Here is a 21,403-nt window from a genome sequence, read left to right as displayed (position 1 = left end):
GAAGTATTGGAGATCGAACCCATGACCTCGTGCATGCTAAGCATGCCCTCTACCACTGAGATACACCCTCCCCCCTCCAATGCCATGTATTTTAAATAGCTGTAATCATAATACAGCAACATACATGTCAATTTGTAAAACTGCTGGTTCATTTATGATGACAGATCATCTAGGATATAGAAACACATTACTCAGATGATTCGATGAAAACATCTCTATTTAATGTTTTCAACCAAAAATGGAGTTAAGCCACTGAATTTACATCATGTAAACCAAACTACTGAATTTTTAAAACTGAATTTTGAAAAGATTGGAAATTCTTCTAAAGATTTCAACTAGGCATTTTTAAACAATAATATTTAATGAGTCACATTTTTCCAGGTTTGGAAGAAAAAAATAATGATATTATGCATGTGTCAACATTACATAAATCTTTCAAAAGACAAATGAAAAATATCACCACATAATATTCTGTGGCCAATACTTCATACATTGTCTCCAGAAAATCAAATGCTTCTAAATGATGGTATTTCCATGGAGTTAACAGAACATACAATTATCCTGAAAATAGATAATGTGGGTCACATTTACAGCGTGATTGGGAAAAGAGCGAGCCTGGAGGCAGGGAAGTCTAAAATGATAATTACAGTATACCCATAACTGCTAAAGAATGATGAAGTCAGTTTCCCTAGTTAAGCAGAACGATATATCCAAGATCTAACAGAAAATGAAAAGTCTGAAAAGTAGTATGCATAATGTGATCTTAAATATTTAAAAATATGTAATGTAGGGGATGTGCATTAAAAAATATAAAAGATGCATACTAAACATTTCTAAATTGTCCTAAAAAATTTTCCAATGGTCTTACTGAACTTTTAAAAAAATTGCGGTAAAACACACATACAGTAAAACTTACCATTTTAACCATTTTAAAGTATACAATTCAGTGGCATTTAGTATATTCACAATGCTGTGCAGCCATCATGTCTATCTAGTTCCTGAACATTTTCTTCACCCTAAAAGGAAACTGCATACATATTTACCCCACTTTCTCCTACCCCCTAGTCCCTGGCAACTGCTATTCTTTGTCTGTGAATTTGCCTATTCTAGATAGTTCATATAAAAAGTCGTATAATATGTGGCCCTTTGTGTCTGACTTCTTTCACATGGTGTAGTGTTTTCAAGGTTCATCCATGATGTAGCGTGTCAGTACTTCCTTCATTTTTATAGCTGAATAATAGTCCATTGTAGAGAAATATCGTGTTTCATTTATCCTTTCATCCACTGATGGATATTTGGGTTGTACTTACCTTTTGGCTACTGTGAACAGCACGGCTATGAACATTTGTGTACAAGTTCCTATTTGAATTCCTATTTCTATTCTATTCAGTTTCTATTTCAGTTCTATTTCTGGGGGGTGGGGGGTGGGGAGCTAATTAGATTTATTTATTATTTTATTTTCTTGATGGAGGTGCTGGGAATTGAACCCAGGACCTCATGTATGCTAGGCATGCACTCTACCACTGCGCTATACCCTCCCCACTATTTCAGTTCTATTTCTAATTCTACTTCAGTTCCCTTGGATATACACCTACAAGTGGAATATCAGGTACCTTGGAGTTGGGCCATATGGTAATTCTATGTTTAATTTATTGAGAAACTGCCAACTGTTTCCCACAGAGGCTACACAATTTTATATACCCACCAGAAATGTACAAGGATTCCAATTTCTCCACATCCTTGCCATTACTTTCCATGTTAAAAATACAGCCAGTCATTCTTGGAGATGTGAAGTGGTATCACATTGTGGTTTAATCTGTATTTCCTTAATGACTAATGATGTTGAACGTCTTTTCAGGTGCTTATTGTGCATTGAGTATCGTCTTTGGAGAAATGTCTACTCAAGCCCTTTGCCCGTTTTTCATTTGGCTTGTCTTTCTCTTGTTGAGTTACAAGAGTTCTTTATGTATATTCTGGATATTCGACCCTTATCAGATATGATTTGCAAATATTTTCTCCCATTGTGTACAACGTCCTTTCACTTTCTTGACAATGTCTTTTGTTGCATCAAATTTTAATTTTGATGAAGTCCAATTTATGTTTTTTCTTTTGTTGTTTGTGCTTTTGGAGTCAAATCTAAAAATCCATTGCCAAATCTAAGGTCATGCTTTATTTAATTAGTATTATAGTTTAAGGGTTTAAATTTAGGGTTTTGGTCCATTTTGTTAGTTTTTATATTTGTCATGAGGTAGGGGGCAACTTCATTCTTTTGCATATAGATATTCAGTTGTCCGAGTATCATTTGTTGAAGAGATGATTTCTTCCCCATTGAATAGGCTTGGCACTCTTGTCAAAAATCAACTGGCCATACCAATAGGCACATGAAAAAATGTTCAATAACACTAATTATCAGATAAATGTAAATCAAAACTACAATGAGGTATCACCTCACATTCAAAAGTCCACAATCAATAAATGTTGGAGAGGCTGTGGAGAAAAGAGAACCCTCCTACACTGTTGGTTGAAATGTAGTTTTGTGTAGCCATTATGGAAAACAATATGGAGATTCCTCAAAAGACTAAAAACAGACTTAACCATATGATCTAGCAATCTCACTCCTGAGCACATATACAGAGGGAACCTTAATTCAAAAAAATACTTACACCCCAATGTTCATAGCAGCACTATTTACAATAGCCAAGACATGGAAACAACCTAAATGTCCATTGACAGACGACTGGATAAAGAAGATGTGGTATATTTATACAATGGAATACTACTCACTCATAAAAAATAATAAAATAATGCCATTTGCAGCAACATGGATGGCCCTGGAGAATGTCATTCTAAGTGAAGTAAGCCAGAAAGAGAAAGACAAATACCATATGATACCACTTATATGTGGAATCTTGAAAAAAAAAAAAAAGATGAACGAACTGATTTACAAAACAGAAACAGACTCACAGACATAGAAAACAAACTTATGGTTACCAGAGGGGGAAGGAAGTGGGAAGAGATAAATAGGGAGTTTGAGATTTGCAGATACTAACTACTATACATAAAATAAATAAGCAACAAGTTTATACTGTACAGCACAGGGAACTATATTTAGTACCTTGTAGTAACTTATGGTGAAAAGAATATGAAAATGAATATATGTATGTTCATGTATGACTGAAGCACTGTGCTGTACACCAGAAATTGACACAACATTGTAAACTGATTTTATATGTATGCAAATCAACTGGCCATAGATGCATGGGTTTATTTCTGGACTCTCAATATTCCACTCATCTATATGTTTAGCCTTTTGCCAGTACCATCCTGGCATAAGTTGATTATTGAAGCTTTGTAGTAAGTTTTGAAATGCTGAAGTGAGAGGTCTCAAATTTTTTTTAAATATTTTTTTTGGCTATTTGGAGTCCCTTGTAGTTCCATATGAATTTGAAGGTTAACCTTTCCATTTCTGCAAAAAGGCTGTTGGAATTTTGGTATAGGATAGTACTTTGATAATCAGGAGAAAACTCATGTATCTGTTTTTCTCCAGGGGAGGAATTGGATAGATGGGATTAGTCTATTGCAAGAGATGCGTAGGACCTGAATTGGGCTGACATAGTGGTGAGGGAAAGAAAGGGACAGATGTGAGAGCTGACTTCCAGGTGGAATTTCAGGACAGTTGCTCATAAGATGGAAAAGAGTTATCAGGTATAACACCAGGGTTGGAAGGAAAACATCCCCTTTAATATTCAGACTGGCTGTCTAACGGCCTGCTTAGTCAACACACTTATCCAGGTATCTACAATCCTGTATGTAGAGGAAACAATATCATAAAACCCACTGCACTGTGTACTTTAAAAGGGTGAGTATTATGGCTTTTGAATTATATTTCAATAATACAACAATTCTAAAAAAGAGGTAATTGCAATGTCTCGTTGAGAATTCAGTGTCAGAGGCACCACAAGAATACTGTCTGCTTTCACTTTCTCCCTCTGCACACTGGGAAGGGTACAATGTGGGCTTGTTCATCATTAGTGCTGTTCCAGACCTCTGCTTTTTGGCACCTGATGGAACTACACTGCTTTGTCTCTTCTGAAGTTAAATGTAGCCATGTAATTTGCTTTGGTCAACATAATTAGACACTTTTAGAGCTTGTGTGTGATTTGCTATGTCACATTCCCACTGCTGTGGCCATCGGGACAGCCTGCTTGGAGATGAAGCCTACTGTTTGTCCTAACTAGAAGGAACAGAGCTCCCGTGGACTCACATTGGACACACAGCATGAACAAGAAATAACTGAGATTCGGGGGCTGTCTGATGCTACTGTGTAACTTAGCCATCCTGACAGATGCAGGATGGGGGCACAATTCACAGAGTCCAGTTACCATGAGGAAGTTACTCTAAGTCAGAGGGGCTGAGAGTAGAGCACATGAAAAGCATTTCAGAGGGTCACACCTGTGAGATACGTTTACCCTGTGCAGGAATGAACACAGAATGTTATTCTTGCGTGGGTCTGTCACACTGGGCTGCACACTGGGCTCACTTCCATTCACAGGTGCTAGTAACCAGACAGGAATTTAAATGTGTTGCTGTTCTCTCCTAGGAAAGAAAGGACGCTGTTTGGTAAATGGGATGACCATGTATAACAGAGCCGTATGGTCTCCTGAGCCCTGCACCACCTGCCTCTGCTCGAATGGAAGGGTCCTTTGTGATGAAACCAAGTGCCACCCTCAGACGTGCCCCCAAACAGTTATACCTGAAGGAGAATGCTGCCCGGTCTGCTCAGATACTGGTATAAATATTTAGCCTAAACAAAATATCGCATGACTTAGTCTTTGACTCTCATTTGTTTTACTTTGTCATTAACTTAGGTTTTAAATTACGGTAAACTAGCCATCAGGGTACTTAAAATATTGGCACAACGATAAACATGGAAATTCTCTGGGAAAGCGTACAGTAAGAGAGAGACATAAAGATCTTGGCTTTAGAGTTCTCTCTCTATTAGAATGAGTAAACTTGGACGAGATCACATGCCACGCTTGACTCTTCAACTTTAGAGATGCAGTGACAGAATTTCCACAGCCAACAGCTCCCAAGTCCTTAGTATACGTGAAGAGCTCTGCTTAGTCCCTCACAGGCATTAGCTCACTTAATTCAACTCCACGTGAAGCTCATCAACCCACATGAAGATGAAGAACCCATGGTTAACAAAGGGAGGAGGGGTTTGCATCTAGAGAGAGTAAAGCCCAATTCTCCCAGTCTGTGAGCAGGCATTACTGCTTAGGTAGTTCTAAAGGAACACGCCCCTGGAGCAGTGGCTTTCTTTTATGGCACTGCTGTGCCCGAAAGATCACACCACGAGGCTTTATTGGGTTGCTCACCATCCCTTATCCTTTAAGGCTCATAACCTGATGGGCCCTCAGGAGGGAGGCTCAGGACTCCTCCAAGAAAAGCCTGGCCAATACTTTATGAAATGAACAAATAAATATATGTTAAATAATTTTACAAAAAGGGATAGAGATGTTTCTGTTGTCTATGATCAAGGTAGACTGTTTTCAAGCACACAGGATGATCACAGGGTAATTGTCCACAAAAGGCTCCTGCTAGGAAGATCTTTAGAATATTTAGGGATTATATTTTGGTGTGTACTACCGGTTATTTTACTAAGATATTATGAATTCTAAAAATGTTAGAAAATAGAAATGTTTAATGATACTGATTTCTTGGGAGATGAAACACAAGGTTTACAAAAGCAAGATCCAGAAACTCTCAGATATTTTCCAATGGACTTGAACTATTATTTTGAAACGCTGTGGTTATTTTGGAAAAATGAACTTGGATATACAGGAAAGAGTTTAAATGTTTCAATATGATAGCTTTAGTTTCCTTTTGCTAATTTTTTCCCCTCTTCTCCTTCTGCATGTTCCATCAGAGATGCGAAAAAAAATAACTCACTGACTTTATAATATATACTGAACTGAAATCTCAAGTAATTCCTTCAAATAGTTATATTTTGAGTTCTTTTCTGGGGTGATTTACATATGGCATGAAATAAGAGTATGGAGATGATTAAGTAAATTTTTATATTTTGATAAAAGAAAATCTACTGAGCTCACTTCTCCCTGAAACTTTTCATTCGGAGGGTGAGTCCGAAGTCTGGTCTTTGTCAAGGCTTCCCCACTTTCTGCCAAAGATAATACCGGCTCAACACAAATGTAGATAAACTTTCTACTATTATGTATGATCCTCTCATCATCATGGAATAATAATAACACTCTTGTGCCTATATCAAAGCTAAAACAACACCATTTAAGTCCAGGACGTCTTCCATAGATCTCAAGCAGTCAAAAATGATTTAAATACATAGTCTGGGAGGGAAAAAGAGGAGAATTTACTACAATTCTGAATTTCAGAGGATGCTATTAGGCTCATGGAGCTGAAAGAAAATTGGACAAATATAATAAATACAGAACAAAAGCTGATTTCACTACCATAAACAAGTAAAATATATACCTGTTTCACTTTTTTTTAAATGTCTGACAGTGTACAAATTCTTATTTTATCAATAACCCCAATTAACTGGACAGTATGTATTATAAAGATATTCACATCTGATTATACTGCAATCTCACAACAGGGCTGCTTGCCATTTTGCAACATGACAATATTATTCCCTTCTTTAGTTACCAGGTAGCATGATACTTCAGTAAAAATAAATATTAAGGCTCACAGGGAAAAGAAGAATTGTCTATAACATCTTACGCAACAGAAATAAAGTTTATTTATTTCTATTAAAACTATTCACGCAAAATTTTCAAGATGCATTTAGTGTTTAAACTGCGCTCCTATGTGTGGGCTTAGCTTGCACAAGGTCCTGGGTTCAATCCCCAACACCTCCCTTAAAAAAAAAATAAAAATAAATAAACCTTAATTGCCCACTCCCTCCAAGAATAAAAATTAAAAAGTAAAAAATAAAATAAAATAAAATGAACTGCACTGATGTACCTGGAGGGAATAATATTTACTAACTTCATTTTCACTATGATTTTTTCCTTTCATTAATACCACAACTTGCCCCTGCTGTCTTCTGCTTACGTGGTCGGTAGCCTCCTATTTGCTCCTCAGTGGTGTAGCATTAAATGATAGAACTGAATTTTCTGGTGATTCTTCAGAACAAAGCGAACCTACCAGTTTCCTTCATAAGCAACAGCCACCTCCTTGGGTGGAAATGGATCAAGCACTGAGAAAAGAGGAGCTCCAAATTGAGGAGGATGAAGAAGAAATTAAACAAGATGAAGATAGGGAGCAAAAGAAAAAGACCCCTCGACCTGAAGACTGGGGGAGGCCTCCCACGGAGGGGCAGAGCAGAGACAGGGGTGAGCAGAGACCTGGAGAGGAGGGGAGGCAGGCCCATCAGCACAGAAACCCAGCACAGGAGGAGGGGGAGGACGAGGAGGACGAGGAGGACGAGGAGGACGAGGAGGACGAGGAGAAGGATGAGGATGAGGACGACTATGACACCGTCAGAGGAGACGTGTTCAGGACGCCCTCTCGACTCCCAATCCCAGCTCCTCCCAGAGGCTCACCGCCTCTGCCAAGCAGATGCTCTCTGTCCTACAAAACCATCACCTGTAACCACGTCGCCCTCACACAGGTACCACCGCTAACAGCACCAGAAATAACAAGCCTGGAGCTTGTTGGTAAGAGATGTTGATTTCTGTTTTATTTTGTGCTTAACTCTCATTGCCCTATGAATGTTATATTTTAATTTAATAATATAACTTGACTCTAAAAAGACTAATTTCACAATCTTCAAACTCATAAACTTTGCAGAAGAGATAAGTGTTCGCTGCAGAATAGCACGATTAGGTATAAAGCAAATTTCTCCAAGTGAAATCGCGATTTCCCATTGGCTTTTTTCTAAAGTCAGCGGTATGAGGTAAAATTGATATACAGTAAAACTTATTATTAGCATGTTATTCTTTGAGTTTTGACAAATACACACAGTCATGTAATCAGTACCATAATCAAGATATAACATTTCCAACACCTCCCCAAATTCCCGCATGTCCCTCCTTCCACCAGCCCTGATATTTTCTGTCTCAACAGTACCTTTTCCAGTATGTCACAGACACAGGATCATACACAATGTAGCCTTTTCAGTTGGGCTTCTTTCCCTTATCATGCTTCTGAGGGCCATCCAGGGTGTTGCGTTTATCAGCAGCTTGCTGAGCTGTGGTGTTTATCAGTAATTCTGAGTCATTTTTCCATTGCTGGGGTGGACGTCTGCATTGGATCCAGCTGAAGGACATCTGGGTTATTTCCATTTGGGGGCAATTATGTACACAGATGCTGTAAATATCCACATACAGATGTTTATGCGGACCCAAGTTTTCTTTCCTAAGTCCCAAGAGTGGGACTGCTGAGTGATACAGTAAAATGCAGGGGTGAGAGAGTCTGAGTGGGGGGCTTCAGATGTGTCTCCGGGCAAGTCACAGAAATAATAAATAATCATATAAGTACTCAGTAGACCCAGCCTGACACCTGGGTTCAGGGTGGCCAGTCTGCAATAGGACACTTCTGGTGTATTGGCCTTCCTGACATCATGTTCACATGACTTTCTAAGGAATTCCTCTCATGCCCAGAGCCTACTGCTCCAGTGACGCCCCCTCTTCCTATGGCCTCCATGCCAGGTGTGCTGTGCCTTAGAAAGACCCAATTTGTTAAAGTCTGAAGTTTTACAAAAGATGAATGACCTGTGCTCAGTCACAGAATTTAGGTTTTTTTAAGAAGGGCACCATGCAGTTTTTAATAGTACTCACCATTTCTGGTAAGCTCATTTTCTAGGTTTAAAACAATCAACTACTGTACTTAACTAAATGTCAAGCTAAAACCCCTGTAAATTTAAGGCATTCAGGAACTTTTATAGATTGAAGTCACAGAATTATAACACCAGTCTGGAGGCGATCTGAGGGATAATCTCCCGAAGCTTCTTATTTTGAGAACACTGATGCTCAGAGAAGGTAAGTGACATGCCCAGGATTTCACTGATCAAAACAGCATACTTCTGGCCCAGGTCCCAGGAAGTGCCAACGGAAAATATGAAGAACTATAAAAATCAGTTTCTGTATCACCTTCCATAAGCACATCTTTGTTGTGAAATGCATAATGCTATCAAAATTTTCTAGCAAGCCACATTTTGGCTCTTTTAAGCAGCTTCGTCTAATATATGATGTATTAGAACATGACAGGTCCTTAGAGTGAAACTTTTGACCGTATGAAATAGTCTAGTTCCAGTCTTGTTTTTCTTCTAAATACTCATTTTCTTATGTATGTTGTCCTTGCTGTAAGTATTGCCTTTCCCTCCACATAAAGCTCTCTTTTGCTATCTATGCATGTGCATGTATACATGTACTTATAGGCACATAGTCCTAACACACAATTGCTTCGTGTCCTAGGTAACTCTATCACCTCCATTCCAGATGAAGCATTTAATGGATTACCGAATTTGGAAAGGCTTGATCTGAGCAGAAATAATATCACCTCTTCAGGTATAGGTCCAAAAGCATTCAAGGTAAATACACACTCTGATTTCTAATGGTCCATTTGGATGGCTCTCCCATCACTTGCACTGGCCGAGGGTGGAGATGGAGGGGGAAGGAAAAGTAAAATGTTTTACTGGAGTTTTCGCCTAAGTAAGTTTCCTCTCTGTTGTCCCTAAACTGGATTCGAGTTTTCTCTTGAATATAGTCTGTTGTTTTACAGGTTTCTAGCTGTTTTTTTTCCATGCTTTGCCCTAAGAGCACTCACACAGCATCAATGACAAAACTAATGTTTTGAATTTATAGGGGAGCTTCTCCTCAAGTAGCTGAAAACATGTTGAAATACAGTCTCTTACTACATGAGGTATTTCTGGGAAAAAAGGGAAGTTTATCTGGAAATTCTATTAACATTTGCAGGCCAGCAAGACAGAGCTTCCTTATTTCATGCTACCTGCAAAATCTGGTAAAATATGTATCATCAGGAGAGGGTTTGGGAAAAACAAATGGGATCAGATGAAAATTAACACGGGGATAGGTTGGGGAAAGGGGGAAGACGGGAAATAGCATAGAATAAACCTTTGGAAGACTCATACTTAACTAAAATTTTCTTCTAAGAGGGAGAAAAGAAGGTATCAAGGACTTTCAGAGAAACAAAGGCAGAAGTAAGAAAGGAGGGGTTTGTGTATGTAAATAAATACTCATAAATGTGTACGCTTAAAGAAGCCCAAGTGAAATACACTCCATTCCAGGAGGTCAAACTTCATCCCCTTGGATGGTCCTCTGCCCACTCTTTGGACAAATCACTGGCCTCTTACAAGCTGAGTTCCCGGTTCTCATTTAGATTCTGGGCTATAGATGAGAGAACTCCAGACACCTGGTGTCCACGTTTGTGTCAAAGACTGGAGTCTTGCCCCATGCTAGCTGTCCTCCTGATAAAACAGCGGCTGGGACTTGTGCATTTCTTGTATTTGATAAAACAAAATGGGGACACTGTAGGAAATAACCTCCTTTTCTTGTTTTGGGATTCTCTGTCCCATTTCCAAACTGACTCAGCACCACTGAAGTAAATCATTCGGCAATGTTGGCAGTGCAGGCTAGTCTGGCCAACAAGCATGTTGCCACAAATGTGGAAATGCACTCTCCAAACAGTCAAAACTATTTGGGTACCATATAGAAATAGTTTGTGATTTTCACAGCATTTATATTTGAAGAATTACAACAATTGGTGCTATTTTATGACTCTGTTTCTACTTAGTATAGATAGAAACACAGGTTTACAAATACATGGAAAGGATTCAAATTGCCGTCTTGTTAGCATCTATTACTAGGAGATGGTTGTATGATTTAATTTACTTTGCGTCTGCTGCTGAGAAGTGAACACCTGAAGTCTAGGAAAGTACGACCATCCAGCGGTGATAGGACCTTTCTCTTGCTTACTAAAACCGCAATAAAAATATGGGCGAGCGTGATGCAAAATCATCAAATGTAGGTTACTGGGAATACCAGGGAATAAATGCTATTAATAGGACCAACATCAACCTAGCAGGAAGAATATGGAGATTCTTTCCAATCCTGAGTAAGTGCAGGTTCTTTGTGAGACTTTGGTACTGCAAACTGATCGTTAAATGAGACATGTGACCGTATATCTGTGACAAGATAAAAACGTAATTTTGAGATTTGCCTTTTAAGCATCTAAAGAATTTAATGCGCCTGAGTATGGATGGGAACAACTTGGTTGCAATTCCATCAGAGCTACCACCTACATTAGAAGAACTTAAAATCAATGAGAACAAACTTCAGGTTATCGATGAAGGAAGTTTATCAGGTATTTAACACTTGGCTTTATGATATGTGTCTTTATAATCTTTCTTTTGTAGTTGTGTGGAAATTTTACTTGCAATTATTGCTAAATAAATAGCTAGTAAAGTTTTTCAGGTCATGTTACTATTTAAGTTGATAAAACTTATTTTAGCTACTGGCTGGTGAAAACTTTTTAAAATGTACATTAAACTGCCCATTGTCTTTAAAAAGTATTGTATAAATTTTCAATGATTTCAGGTTTTCATCATTCCGAATATAATAACTGAATTACAAACCCGTAATATCCTAAGAGTGACACTAACATCCCCCATACAGCCATGTGTTCCAGGGCTGTGTCTGTACCGGTGTTTTTGGTGGTTGCTGGTGGTGGTAACACAGCACCATGAACATACCTTAGATGCTCAATGCACCCAACCCACAACTCCCACTTCCTGCACATGTTTTGCTGTCTTAATTTGTCCTGTGTTGGCACACGAGACTCATGTATAAAGATAAGTAAATGGGCACCCCATGCGAGGCTGAGGGGCTGTCCTGCAATCACAGTGCATAAACTTGAGCACACGACGTCTATGGCAGTCACTTTGGCGTTGACAGTCTTGTTCTCGAGAGTTGCCCTGGCAGTTCTGGTACTTGTGTGTCAGTGAGGCACATGAATCCCACAGAGCAGGGCAAATGATGTGCGTGGGTGTTTGGTTGCCATGACAGCCTGGCTTTCCCACGGATGGGCTTCAGTGAGGGTGTCCCACATTCTGCACATTGATACAACTGGAACTGACTCTTCTTATGACTGTTTCTGGACTGAGCTGGATAACTGAAGTTGTCATATTATAAACTCTGTATAAAAGAGGCAGCATTATATTTAACTTTTTATGAATTTTAGCTAATGTCCTTGGTTAGATTATATGCTTCTTTAAGACAAAGACTGCCTAATTTTTCTTTTTATCTTCCTAAAACTAGTGTAGCTCTTGAGGTATAGTGCTCAACATTATTTGCTTATTTGATTTGAAATATATTTATATGGATGTTGATAACTCTAGCCTTGAAAGGAAAACAATTAAATTATTTCCTTTCATTCTTCCAAAAACTTCATAGCAACATACCACTTCTGGCGATGGGAAAAAAACAATAATGAGAATTGCCAACTCTGAGGCTTATAGAGTTATGGAAATACTCCATTTCCAGATGGATTTCACAATACACATGAAAAAACATCAATAAACACAAATTGTGAAGGGCTTCTGTCATATGGTAAGATATCAGAGAGCTGGATTTCTAAGTGCTAGGTGAAACAGGCCAAAGGAGCACCTAGTTTAGAACAGGTGTTGGGCTGAGTATGTACCACACGTGAGATGGTCCTTCTGGCTGTGTTCTCAAAATGACGCGCGCTAAGTCCTTACTTGGAAGGTGCTCTCACGCATTACTGCAACTGCTTCTCCACACGCACTTCGCCTTCCTGAAAAAATTTCCATATTCCCAGAGGGTTGACTGTGGTCCAGGGTGAAGTGGCCTCCCGGCTTGCTCCCTCTCGCACCGCCACAGTCTGAGCATACATACCGTGTATGGTTCTTACACATACATAATACACATAAGCCAGAGAATAACTGTAAAGTAATGCTTAGTATCATTCATTTGTGTTGTGTGTTATGTTTCTATCTCTTGTGAGATCACATAATGACCATTAGTGTACCTCTAATATCTATCTTTCTCTAAAAAACTTCTATTACATTCCAAAACCTCAACTATGTACAAGATAAACATGCTGGAACAGTTTTAGCTTTGGAGATTAAAGAGTTTTGGAGAAAAAGAAAGAAATGAGCTATCAAGCCCTAAAAAAAAAGTTTTGTTTATATGAGGAAGTAGAACCACTTATCATAGTTTACTAATTGGCCTCATACTTCCTGTCTCTTCACCCTTTAGCTGATCTTAAATACCCTCACCAGATTGTTTTGTCACACTGTTCTCTGTCCAGAGGCTTCCTGCTGCCTAGAGAAGGAAAGCCAGGCCATCCTGTGCACAGAGGCCCTGCACAGCCCGCCTCGGCCCCTCTCAGCAACCCTCATCCCCACCTGTGGGTGGGCCGCTCCACAGCGGGTCTCTTTCGCACTCTGAGCACACCACGTGGGTTCGTACTTCCATGTGTTCACCTGGCTGCCTCATCCTCCCAGTTCTACGTTCATCCATCATGGGAATGTAGCCCCACTCACACTTCCACACCACTCAAGTCCACACTGCCGTCTCCCCCTTGTCACCTTCTACAATCTATGATCTGCACTCCTGATGGTACTGTCTTGTGTTCATGCTTCGACTGTGCCTTGCCTCACTGATATGCCTAAGAGCAGGAACTGAGTTGCACAGAGCATTTCGCTGCAATACCCATGACCTGAGTTGAAAATGAAAACACCCCCATCCTGGAAACCTTGGCCACTGAACAGGCTCCAAAGTTACTCCCTGAATGTTTGACTCAGATGCCTCTGGGTATCCATCATCACTGTTGAGCTGTCCATCCCCCTTGCAGTTTTCAGTTGATTTGGAGCACTCTTGAGGCTGGTAGAAACAGTTTAGAAAAAAATTGTTTGTATAAAGGCCTTTCTTGGTAGCTCAGTCCGAATGCGTGGAGGATTTGTGATCATTCTCCTTTCAAAAATGTCCATCTGGCTGTATTCTTTGCCAGAAAATGAACACTGAGATGGGAATTCACTGCTGTTCGAGACTGAAGGTTTGCCAGGCAAAGAGTGCTCTTTCTGTGTCCTGCAAAAAGGAACCCCTCGTTGCATCATATTTCTCATACGTCCCTGATTATGCTGCCATTTCATATCTATCTGTCTTTGCAAGTATTCCACATGACCTTCTACAACCTTCTACTTCTCACGTGTGTTCAAAGTCCCTGCTTGGCCACTGCTGCCTCTGTGGGGTGACCCGGCCCACCCCTTCCCTCCTCTGGCTTCTGTTCCTTATACAGACTTTCCTTTTTACCCACTGTACAATCTTGCCTCCCTCTGTCACAGATTAATTGACCGTAAGTGCCTGGGTTTATTTCTGGGCTCTCTATTCTGTTCCATTGATCTGTGGGGCTGTTTTTGTGCCAGGACCACACCATTTCAATTACTGTGGATTTGTCGTTTAGTTTGAAGCCAGGGAGTATGGTATTTCCAGCTTTGTTCTTCTTTCTCAAGGTTGTTTTGGCTATTTAGGGTCTTTTATGTTTCCATACAAATTTTAGAATTATTTGTCCCAGTTCTGTGAAAAATGCCATTGGTACTTTGATAAGGATTGCACTGAATCTGTAGATTGCCTTAGGGAGTATGGCCATTTTAACAGTATTAATTCTTCCAGCTCGTGCACATGGTATCTTTCCATTTGTTTGTGTTGTCTTTAATTTTTTTCATCAGTGTCATAAAGTTTTCTGAGTACAAGTCTCTTACCTCCTTGTCTAGATTTATTCCTAGGTATTTTATTCTTTTTGGTGCAATTGGAAATGGGACCGTTATCTTAAATTTCTCTTTCTGATTGTATAGAAACTCAACAGATTTCTGTATATTAACTTTGTATCCTGCAACTTTACTCAACTCATGTACTAGTTCTAACAGTTTTTGGTGCCAGTCTTTAGGATTCTTTATATAGTCATGTCGTCTACAAACAGTTTTACTTCTTCCTTTCCGGCTTGGAATCCTTTCATTTCTTTTCCTCATCTGATTGCTGTGGCTACGGCTTCCAAGTCTGTGTTGAATAAAAGTAGTGAGATTGGGCATCCTTGTCTTCTTTCTGATTTTAGAGGAAATGCCCATTTCTTTACCATTACGTAAGATATTGATTGTAGGTCTGTCATACATGTTGAGGTACGTTCCCTCTACACCCACTTTATTGAGAGTTTTTATCATAAATGGATGCTGAATTTTGTCAAAAGCTTTTTCAGCATTTACTTAGATAATCATAAGACCTTTATTCTTCAGTTTGTTAATGTGGTGTATCACACTGATTTATTTGTGGATATTAAGCCATCCTTGCATCCCGGGGGAAAATCCCACTTGATCATAGTGTATGATCCTTTTAATGTATTGTATTGTCTTGCATTTATTCATTTATTTATTTATCTATTTGAAGTATAGTTGATTTACAATGTTGTGTTCGTTTCTGGTATATAGCAAAGTGATTCAGTTATTTGTATAAATACACACACATATATTCCTTTCCATTATAGGTTATTACAAGATATTGAATACATTTCCTTGTGCTATATAGTAATACCTTGCCATTTATCTGTTTCACTAGTGTGAAATCTGTTAAAACCAAGCTCCTAATTTATCCTTTCCCACCACCTTTCCCCTCTGGTAACCATAAGCTTGTTTTCTATGTTTGTGGGTCTGTTTCTGCCTTGTAAATAAGTACATTTGTATCGTTTTTTAGATTCCACATATAAGTGATATCATATGATATTTGTCTTCCTCTGTCTGACTTATTTTTACTGAGTATGATAATCTCTAGGTCCATCCATGTTGCTGCAAATGGCATTATTTCATTCTTTTTATGGCCAAGTAATATTTCCTTGTATAAATATATGACAACTTCTTTATCCAGTCATCTGTTGATGAACACTTCAGTTGCTTCCTTGTCTTGGCTATTGTAAATAGTGCTGCTATGAACACTGGGGTGCATGTAACTTTTTGATTAGTTTCCTCTGAATATCTGCCCAGGAGTGGGACTGCTGGATCATATGGTAACTCTATTTTTAGTTTTTTAGGGAACCTCCATGCAGTTCTCCATAGTGGCTGCACCAATTTACACTCCCAGCAATAGTACAGGAGGGTTCCCTTTTCTCCACACCTTCTCCAGTGTTTACCATTTGTAGACATTTTGATGATGGCCATTCTGACTGGTGTGAGATAATGATACCTCTTTTAATGTGTTGTTGAATTTGGCTTGCTAATATTTTGTTGAGGCTTTTTGCATCTATGTTCATCAGTGATACTTGCCTACAATTCTTCTTCTGTGTGTGGTATTTTTGATCTTCGTATGGGGGTTACAACCTTCCACCATACAGCACAATGATTCCTCTACATGCCTGCCCCTCCTGAACCATGCATTCTGCATTGAGTCCTGGCTGAAACGAGCATCTGGGATGTACAAAGTCTTGGGGGAAAGGTTCTGTGGGGGATACGAAGAAAGCAGCTACAGCGTCAGCCCTTCGAATAAGCTGAACGTTTCACGTGACATTTTGAAAGGCTATGGAGATTACATGTTTTTTAATTATCCTAATATCCCAATAATTTAATTTTTTATAGACTTAAATCAATTGGTCACCTTAGAAATGGAAGGAAACAATCTCAGTGAAGCCAATGTCAATTCTTTAGCTTTCAAACCTTTGAAGAGCCTGTCCTACCTGCGTCTGGGAAGAAATAAATTTAGAATTATACCACAGGGTCTTCCTGCTTCTATTGAGGTACCAATATCTTCCTTGTAATGTTTTACACTTTAAATACAGCACACTACAACAAAACAAACAACGTATGTTAAAAGATTATTGTGATGCATATTAAACTCAACAGTTGTGGTGTTACATACAGAATTTACTATATAATTTGAGCACTGTTTTCATACAAGATTATGAATCAAAATTATAACTACTAGTAGAGAACCTTGATAAAGTGAAACTTGGTTCTGCTGACAGCTCTTGGGGAGAGAACAGGAAAGATTAACTAAGAATTCAAACAGGAACTACAACCTGCAGAAAGCATCTTGATTTGCAAGGTAGTTTAAACTGTCCCAAACTGGAACTGTGATGTTCATCCCAGTCTGCTCCACCCAGAGTCCCACATGGACTAGCAGTGACCCTGTAAGGATGGACATGATCTGCAGAGAAGGCTGCTGACTGCGCCGGCACCACCCTACCCTGGCGCCGCACCAGCTTACTAGTTTTGACCAGCTCCCATCAAGGGCTCAAGTGCTGTCCTGTCTCCATCCCCTCTGGAGGCAGTCCCTGCTGCCCAGGTGTTTGGACTCCCTTACTGTGACAAGGAACACACTTAACTAAGGGAGCACTCTGTGGGGCCTTCAGTGCTGAGTGTACACTCTGACTTCCTGCATTAACAACAGGGATGCTGGCAGATCCAGCTGACACCTCCTCTGAGCTCTGTTTCTGCCACATAAACAATCAAACAGCAGGACGAAGCTCCCCAAGGCGGTGGACCCAGTGACCCAAGTGAGGGCCATCAATCTCGATCCGATACGGCTGCCACCACAGCCACCATGCTGCTTCTTCCTTCTATTTGCAGATTAATATTGACCTTTAGAATTTAGCAAAATTGTAAAGATCCATAACCTAGCTTTATGTCAGAATCATTGGAATTCTAAAGAAATAAAAATTCCTGGACCTATCCCAGACATGCTAAATCAGATTGTTTGGAATCAACAATTTATGATTTCTTTTAATTAAATTTTTAAATAGATAAGGTATGCACACAGTAAAACACACACACACACACACACACACACACACACACACACCACTTGAATAATACAAAAGGACAATGTGTCTATATTCCATGTCTAACCCTTCCATCCCCGGTTTCTCTTTCCAAAGACCCTCTCACTAGCACGGGGGGCACCGTCCATGCAGGTTCATGTGCTCTGAATCCTTCTGGTGCATGGCTTCCTAGCTACAGTTTCAGTGTATGAACGAGTGTGCTCTAACAGTTCATTTAGGTTGGAATTTATACTTTAAAAAGCTCACAAGTGATTCTAACACACAACCAAGTTTAGAAACTTCACCCCTAAATACGTATGAAGGTACAAGTCAAAAGCTAAAGGAACACTGCACTCATTTCCAACAAATACCAAAATTACATGACAAAGAGGGGGAAATTAGTACAATAGGAATAGGAAGTTGCTGTGAATATAGATACCGATGCTACTTCTGAACTCCAGCAAGATCCCTGAGTGAGCAATCCCTTGTAATGCCAAATGAATGTAACTTGAAGATAGAAAGCTGTTGAAAACTTACTAGTATTTCTAGCAAACTTCACCCAGATGTTAAATAAAGGCTGTTAATGAGCTTTTAATTAAAGTAATTATAAAATAGCAAGTCTAAAAAATGTGAGCCCCCAAAAATTACAGACAGCATGGCCTGATAGGAAGCAGGCTGAACTAGAGCTGGGCCCAGCCAGCAGGAGTTTCACTCATGTGTTAGCTGGGTAACCATGGAAACACTCTGCCATCTCTCCAGGCCTGAGTTTCTCCAATGCTAAAGGGGGATTAATTTCTACTCATTTTTGAGGGTTTTGAAGCCCAAATGAAATAACTTATGTGAATAAGTTTTGTAAATTAGAAAGCTTTATATAATTATTATGGTATCCTATGTCTTGCATCATTTTAAGGTGAAAAATAATTAAATAAAATCCACTTACTTCCATGACAGTACGTTTTATTTTAATAATTAGTTAGAAAATCTGACAACAAAAGATTGAACTCACTTGGGAAGAACAGTCAGACTCTAGATAACACTAGTGAGAATGGGCTGATTTTAATCTCTGTGAAATTAAGTATATTTACCAATTAGTATGAAGAAAAATAATGGTCTCCTCTCTTAATTATAGGAACTATACCTAGAAAATAACCAAATTGAAGAAATAACTGAAATTTGTTTTAATCATACCAGAAAAATCAATGTCATTGTACTACGTTATAATAAAATTGAAGAAAACAGAATTGCCCCTTTAGCCTGGATAAATCAAGAGTAAGTATATGGTACAATCTGACTTTGTTAGATGATTTCTTCCTTTTGCCATTACCCAACAGGGTATGAACATGGCCAAGTGAAGGAGGTGACAGCATCCTTTCTTAGGGAACCTCCCCTCACCTACAACTTGGCTTCATGCATGGAGTTCAAACCATTCATGGTATGACTGATATTACCATGGCCATGGCCATGGCCACCGCTGCTGTATACATCCTACCACGTCCAAGTGCTGAGCAAGCAGCGGGGCCTGCCGTCTGATCACTGTGCTGCTCACGCTCTGCTGACTCCCCAGGCAGTCATGAAGTTTAACCAAGGCAATCCCCTACCCACCGTAAGGAAGGGAGCTGCCCTCTTCTTCCTTCTCCTCCCTCAACATTAGGTCGAAGCACCCACTATGCTTCACTGTCCCATACCACACTGTCTTCATTCCTGCAAACTATTTCTCTATCTCAAGTCTTACTAAGTAGACCTGATAGCAGAGGCAGAAAGCAGAGCCCATCTTTCTGGAGAGGAATCAATGGCCCCAGGCTGTAGCCCTCAGTGAAGGGGAAAGTGTGGGGGGCCTTTCTCATCAGGACGGAGAGGGAAGCGGGTCAAGCCTGGGCAGAAGGTGCACCAGAGCAGATCTGGAGTCATGTGGGAAGGGAACGAGTGATCTGAGTGGCACAGTGGGGACGAGCATCTTTCAGAAGCAGGACAGAGAGAAATGAAAAGGGGCCTTGAGGGCCCATTAGGTTCAGCAGAATGTGGCAGTGGCAGGGCAACTGAGTCTTCATCAGGTGAAAAGTCTTCATGCGGAGGGCAGAAGCCACAGGTGAGACTTCTGAGAAAAGCCAGGCAGCTCACCACATTTCCCAGATCTTCTGGCCAATTAACCACCTTTTCTCGATCCCTCATTCTCATCCCGACTCCCAGGTCCCAAGTCATCAGATCAAATGTGGTACAAGAATGCAAAAACCCTCAACATGGCTACTTCCTTGCTGGAACCAGAGATGGTTTTAGAGATAGGCAGTTTGATGTTAGCTAGGACTGTGGACTTCATTTCTTTTTTTCTTTTCAAAATTTTTTTAATTTTTTAAAAAAATTTTGTGTACTTGACTTCTGATTCAGATATCTGGGGGACCTCTTTGGGCCTCACCATTACCCCGGGATATGAGTTTTTCTCTCTGAGCTCTGGTGCTCCTCTCTAATGGAACTCGAGCAGCTGTGTGGTACCCAGGTAAAAGTGACCAGCCACGCAGCCAGACCACACAGAGCCACATCTGCACTGGGAGTCATTACTGCACACTGAGGGCTGGCGGGAGAATGGGCGAGCATCCTGACTGGCCTCTCAAAACCTGGAGCCAAGAGTCACTGCCCTGATGTTCCCACCACGTTTACTCTTTTCTTTGCTGCAGAAATCTAGAGTCGATTGACCTCTCCTACAACAAGCTCTACCATGTCCCCTCCTATCTGCCCAAGTCCCTGCTGCACCTTGTGCTCATCGGCAACCAGATCGAGCGTATCCCTGGCTACGTGTTTGGCCACATGGAGCCAGGCCTGGAATACCTGTACTTGTCATTCAACAAACTTGTGGATGACGGCATAGACCAAGTCTCCTTCTACGGGGCTTACCATTCTCTGCGAGAGCTGTTTCTCGATCATAATGAATTAAAATCTATACCACCTGGGGTACAAGAAATGAAAGCACTACATTTTCTGAGATTGAACAACAACAAGATACGGTAAAATCAGGCTTTTTCAAGTATCCATTTAAATTGCTGTGCGTGACAAAACAGATGACTGAACAACCATGACATGATGTCTGGAATTTAAGGGGAAAAAAAGTGACAAGAGGTTGCATTAAACGAGATTGGTGAATGATAATGATTGTTGAAGCTGGGTGATCATAGGTACATAAGGATTCATTGTATTTTTCTCTACTTTTGTGTATGTTTGCAAACTTCCATAGTCAAAAACTGAAAAAGCAGAGTATGATTACATAATATCTAAAACCTTAAAAGACTTGTCCAAGGGAGGCTTCAGGGCAGTAGACTATGGTGCTGTTCCTAACTCCATATATAATTTCAAACAATCTAATCACTAGAGCAAAAAAGCTAAGTATATGCTAAAACTTAAATGGCTTCTATCTAGATATTCTGAAGACAAAATTCTGAATAAATTTATTGAGACTCAGCTAGCCTCACTTCTGGGGACACACTTTTCTGTGTGTGTTCCATCTGCCGACTGAGTCATCACCTCTGCCTAGAAAGTATGAATATCTCAAGAATTAATCTAGAACGCTTTGTTTGTGCAGCCAAAGAGGGAGGCA

The 21,403-nt window shown here is 39.9% G+C and overlaps 2 protein-coding genes across 4 annotated transcripts in view; one reads left to right on the top strand and one right to left on the bottom strand.

The window, feature by feature from the left end:
- Positions 1 to 21,403, bottom strand: part of CENPP (centromere protein P) — a 218,758-nt gene that overhangs the window by 55,877 nt on the left and 141,478 nt on the right. The window lies entirely within an intron of this gene.
- Positions 1 to 21,403, top strand: part of ECM2 (extracellular matrix protein 2) — a 37,051-nt gene that overhangs the window by 11,842 nt on the left and 3,806 nt on the right. The window contains exons 3-9 of one of the 3 annotated variants that reach the window (XM_006190003.3): positions 4,601 to 4,789; positions 7,104 to 7,697; positions 9,456 to 9,571; positions 11,229 to 11,364; positions 16,640 to 16,797; positions 18,950 to 19,089; positions 20,490 to 20,816. In XM_006190003.3, coding sequence (XP_006190065.2) covers positions 4,601 to 4,789; positions 7,104 to 7,697; positions 9,456 to 9,571; positions 11,229 to 11,364; positions 16,640 to 16,797; positions 18,950 to 19,089; positions 20,490 to 20,816 — 1,660 coding nt within the window. The remainder of the gene's footprint in view (positions 1 to 4,600; positions 4,790 to 7,103; positions 7,698 to 9,455; positions 9,572 to 11,228; positions 11,365 to 16,639; positions 16,798 to 18,949; positions 19,090 to 20,489; positions 20,817 to 21,403) is intronic. The other 2 variants (XM_006190004.3, XM_032477405.1) reach the window with 2 other exon arrangements.

The sequence above is a fragment of the Camelus ferus genome, chromosome 4, assembly GCF_009834535.1.
Source record: "Camelus ferus isolate YT-003-E chromosome 4, BCGSAC_Cfer_1.0, whole genome shotgun sequence".
In the NCBI taxonomy this organism is placed as follows: domain Eukaryota; kingdom Metazoa; phylum Chordata; class Mammalia; order Artiodactyla; family Camelidae; genus Camelus; species Camelus ferus.
The sequence above is the reverse complement of the archived record's forward strand: the minus strand, read 5'-3'. Positions and strand labels throughout refer to the sequence as shown.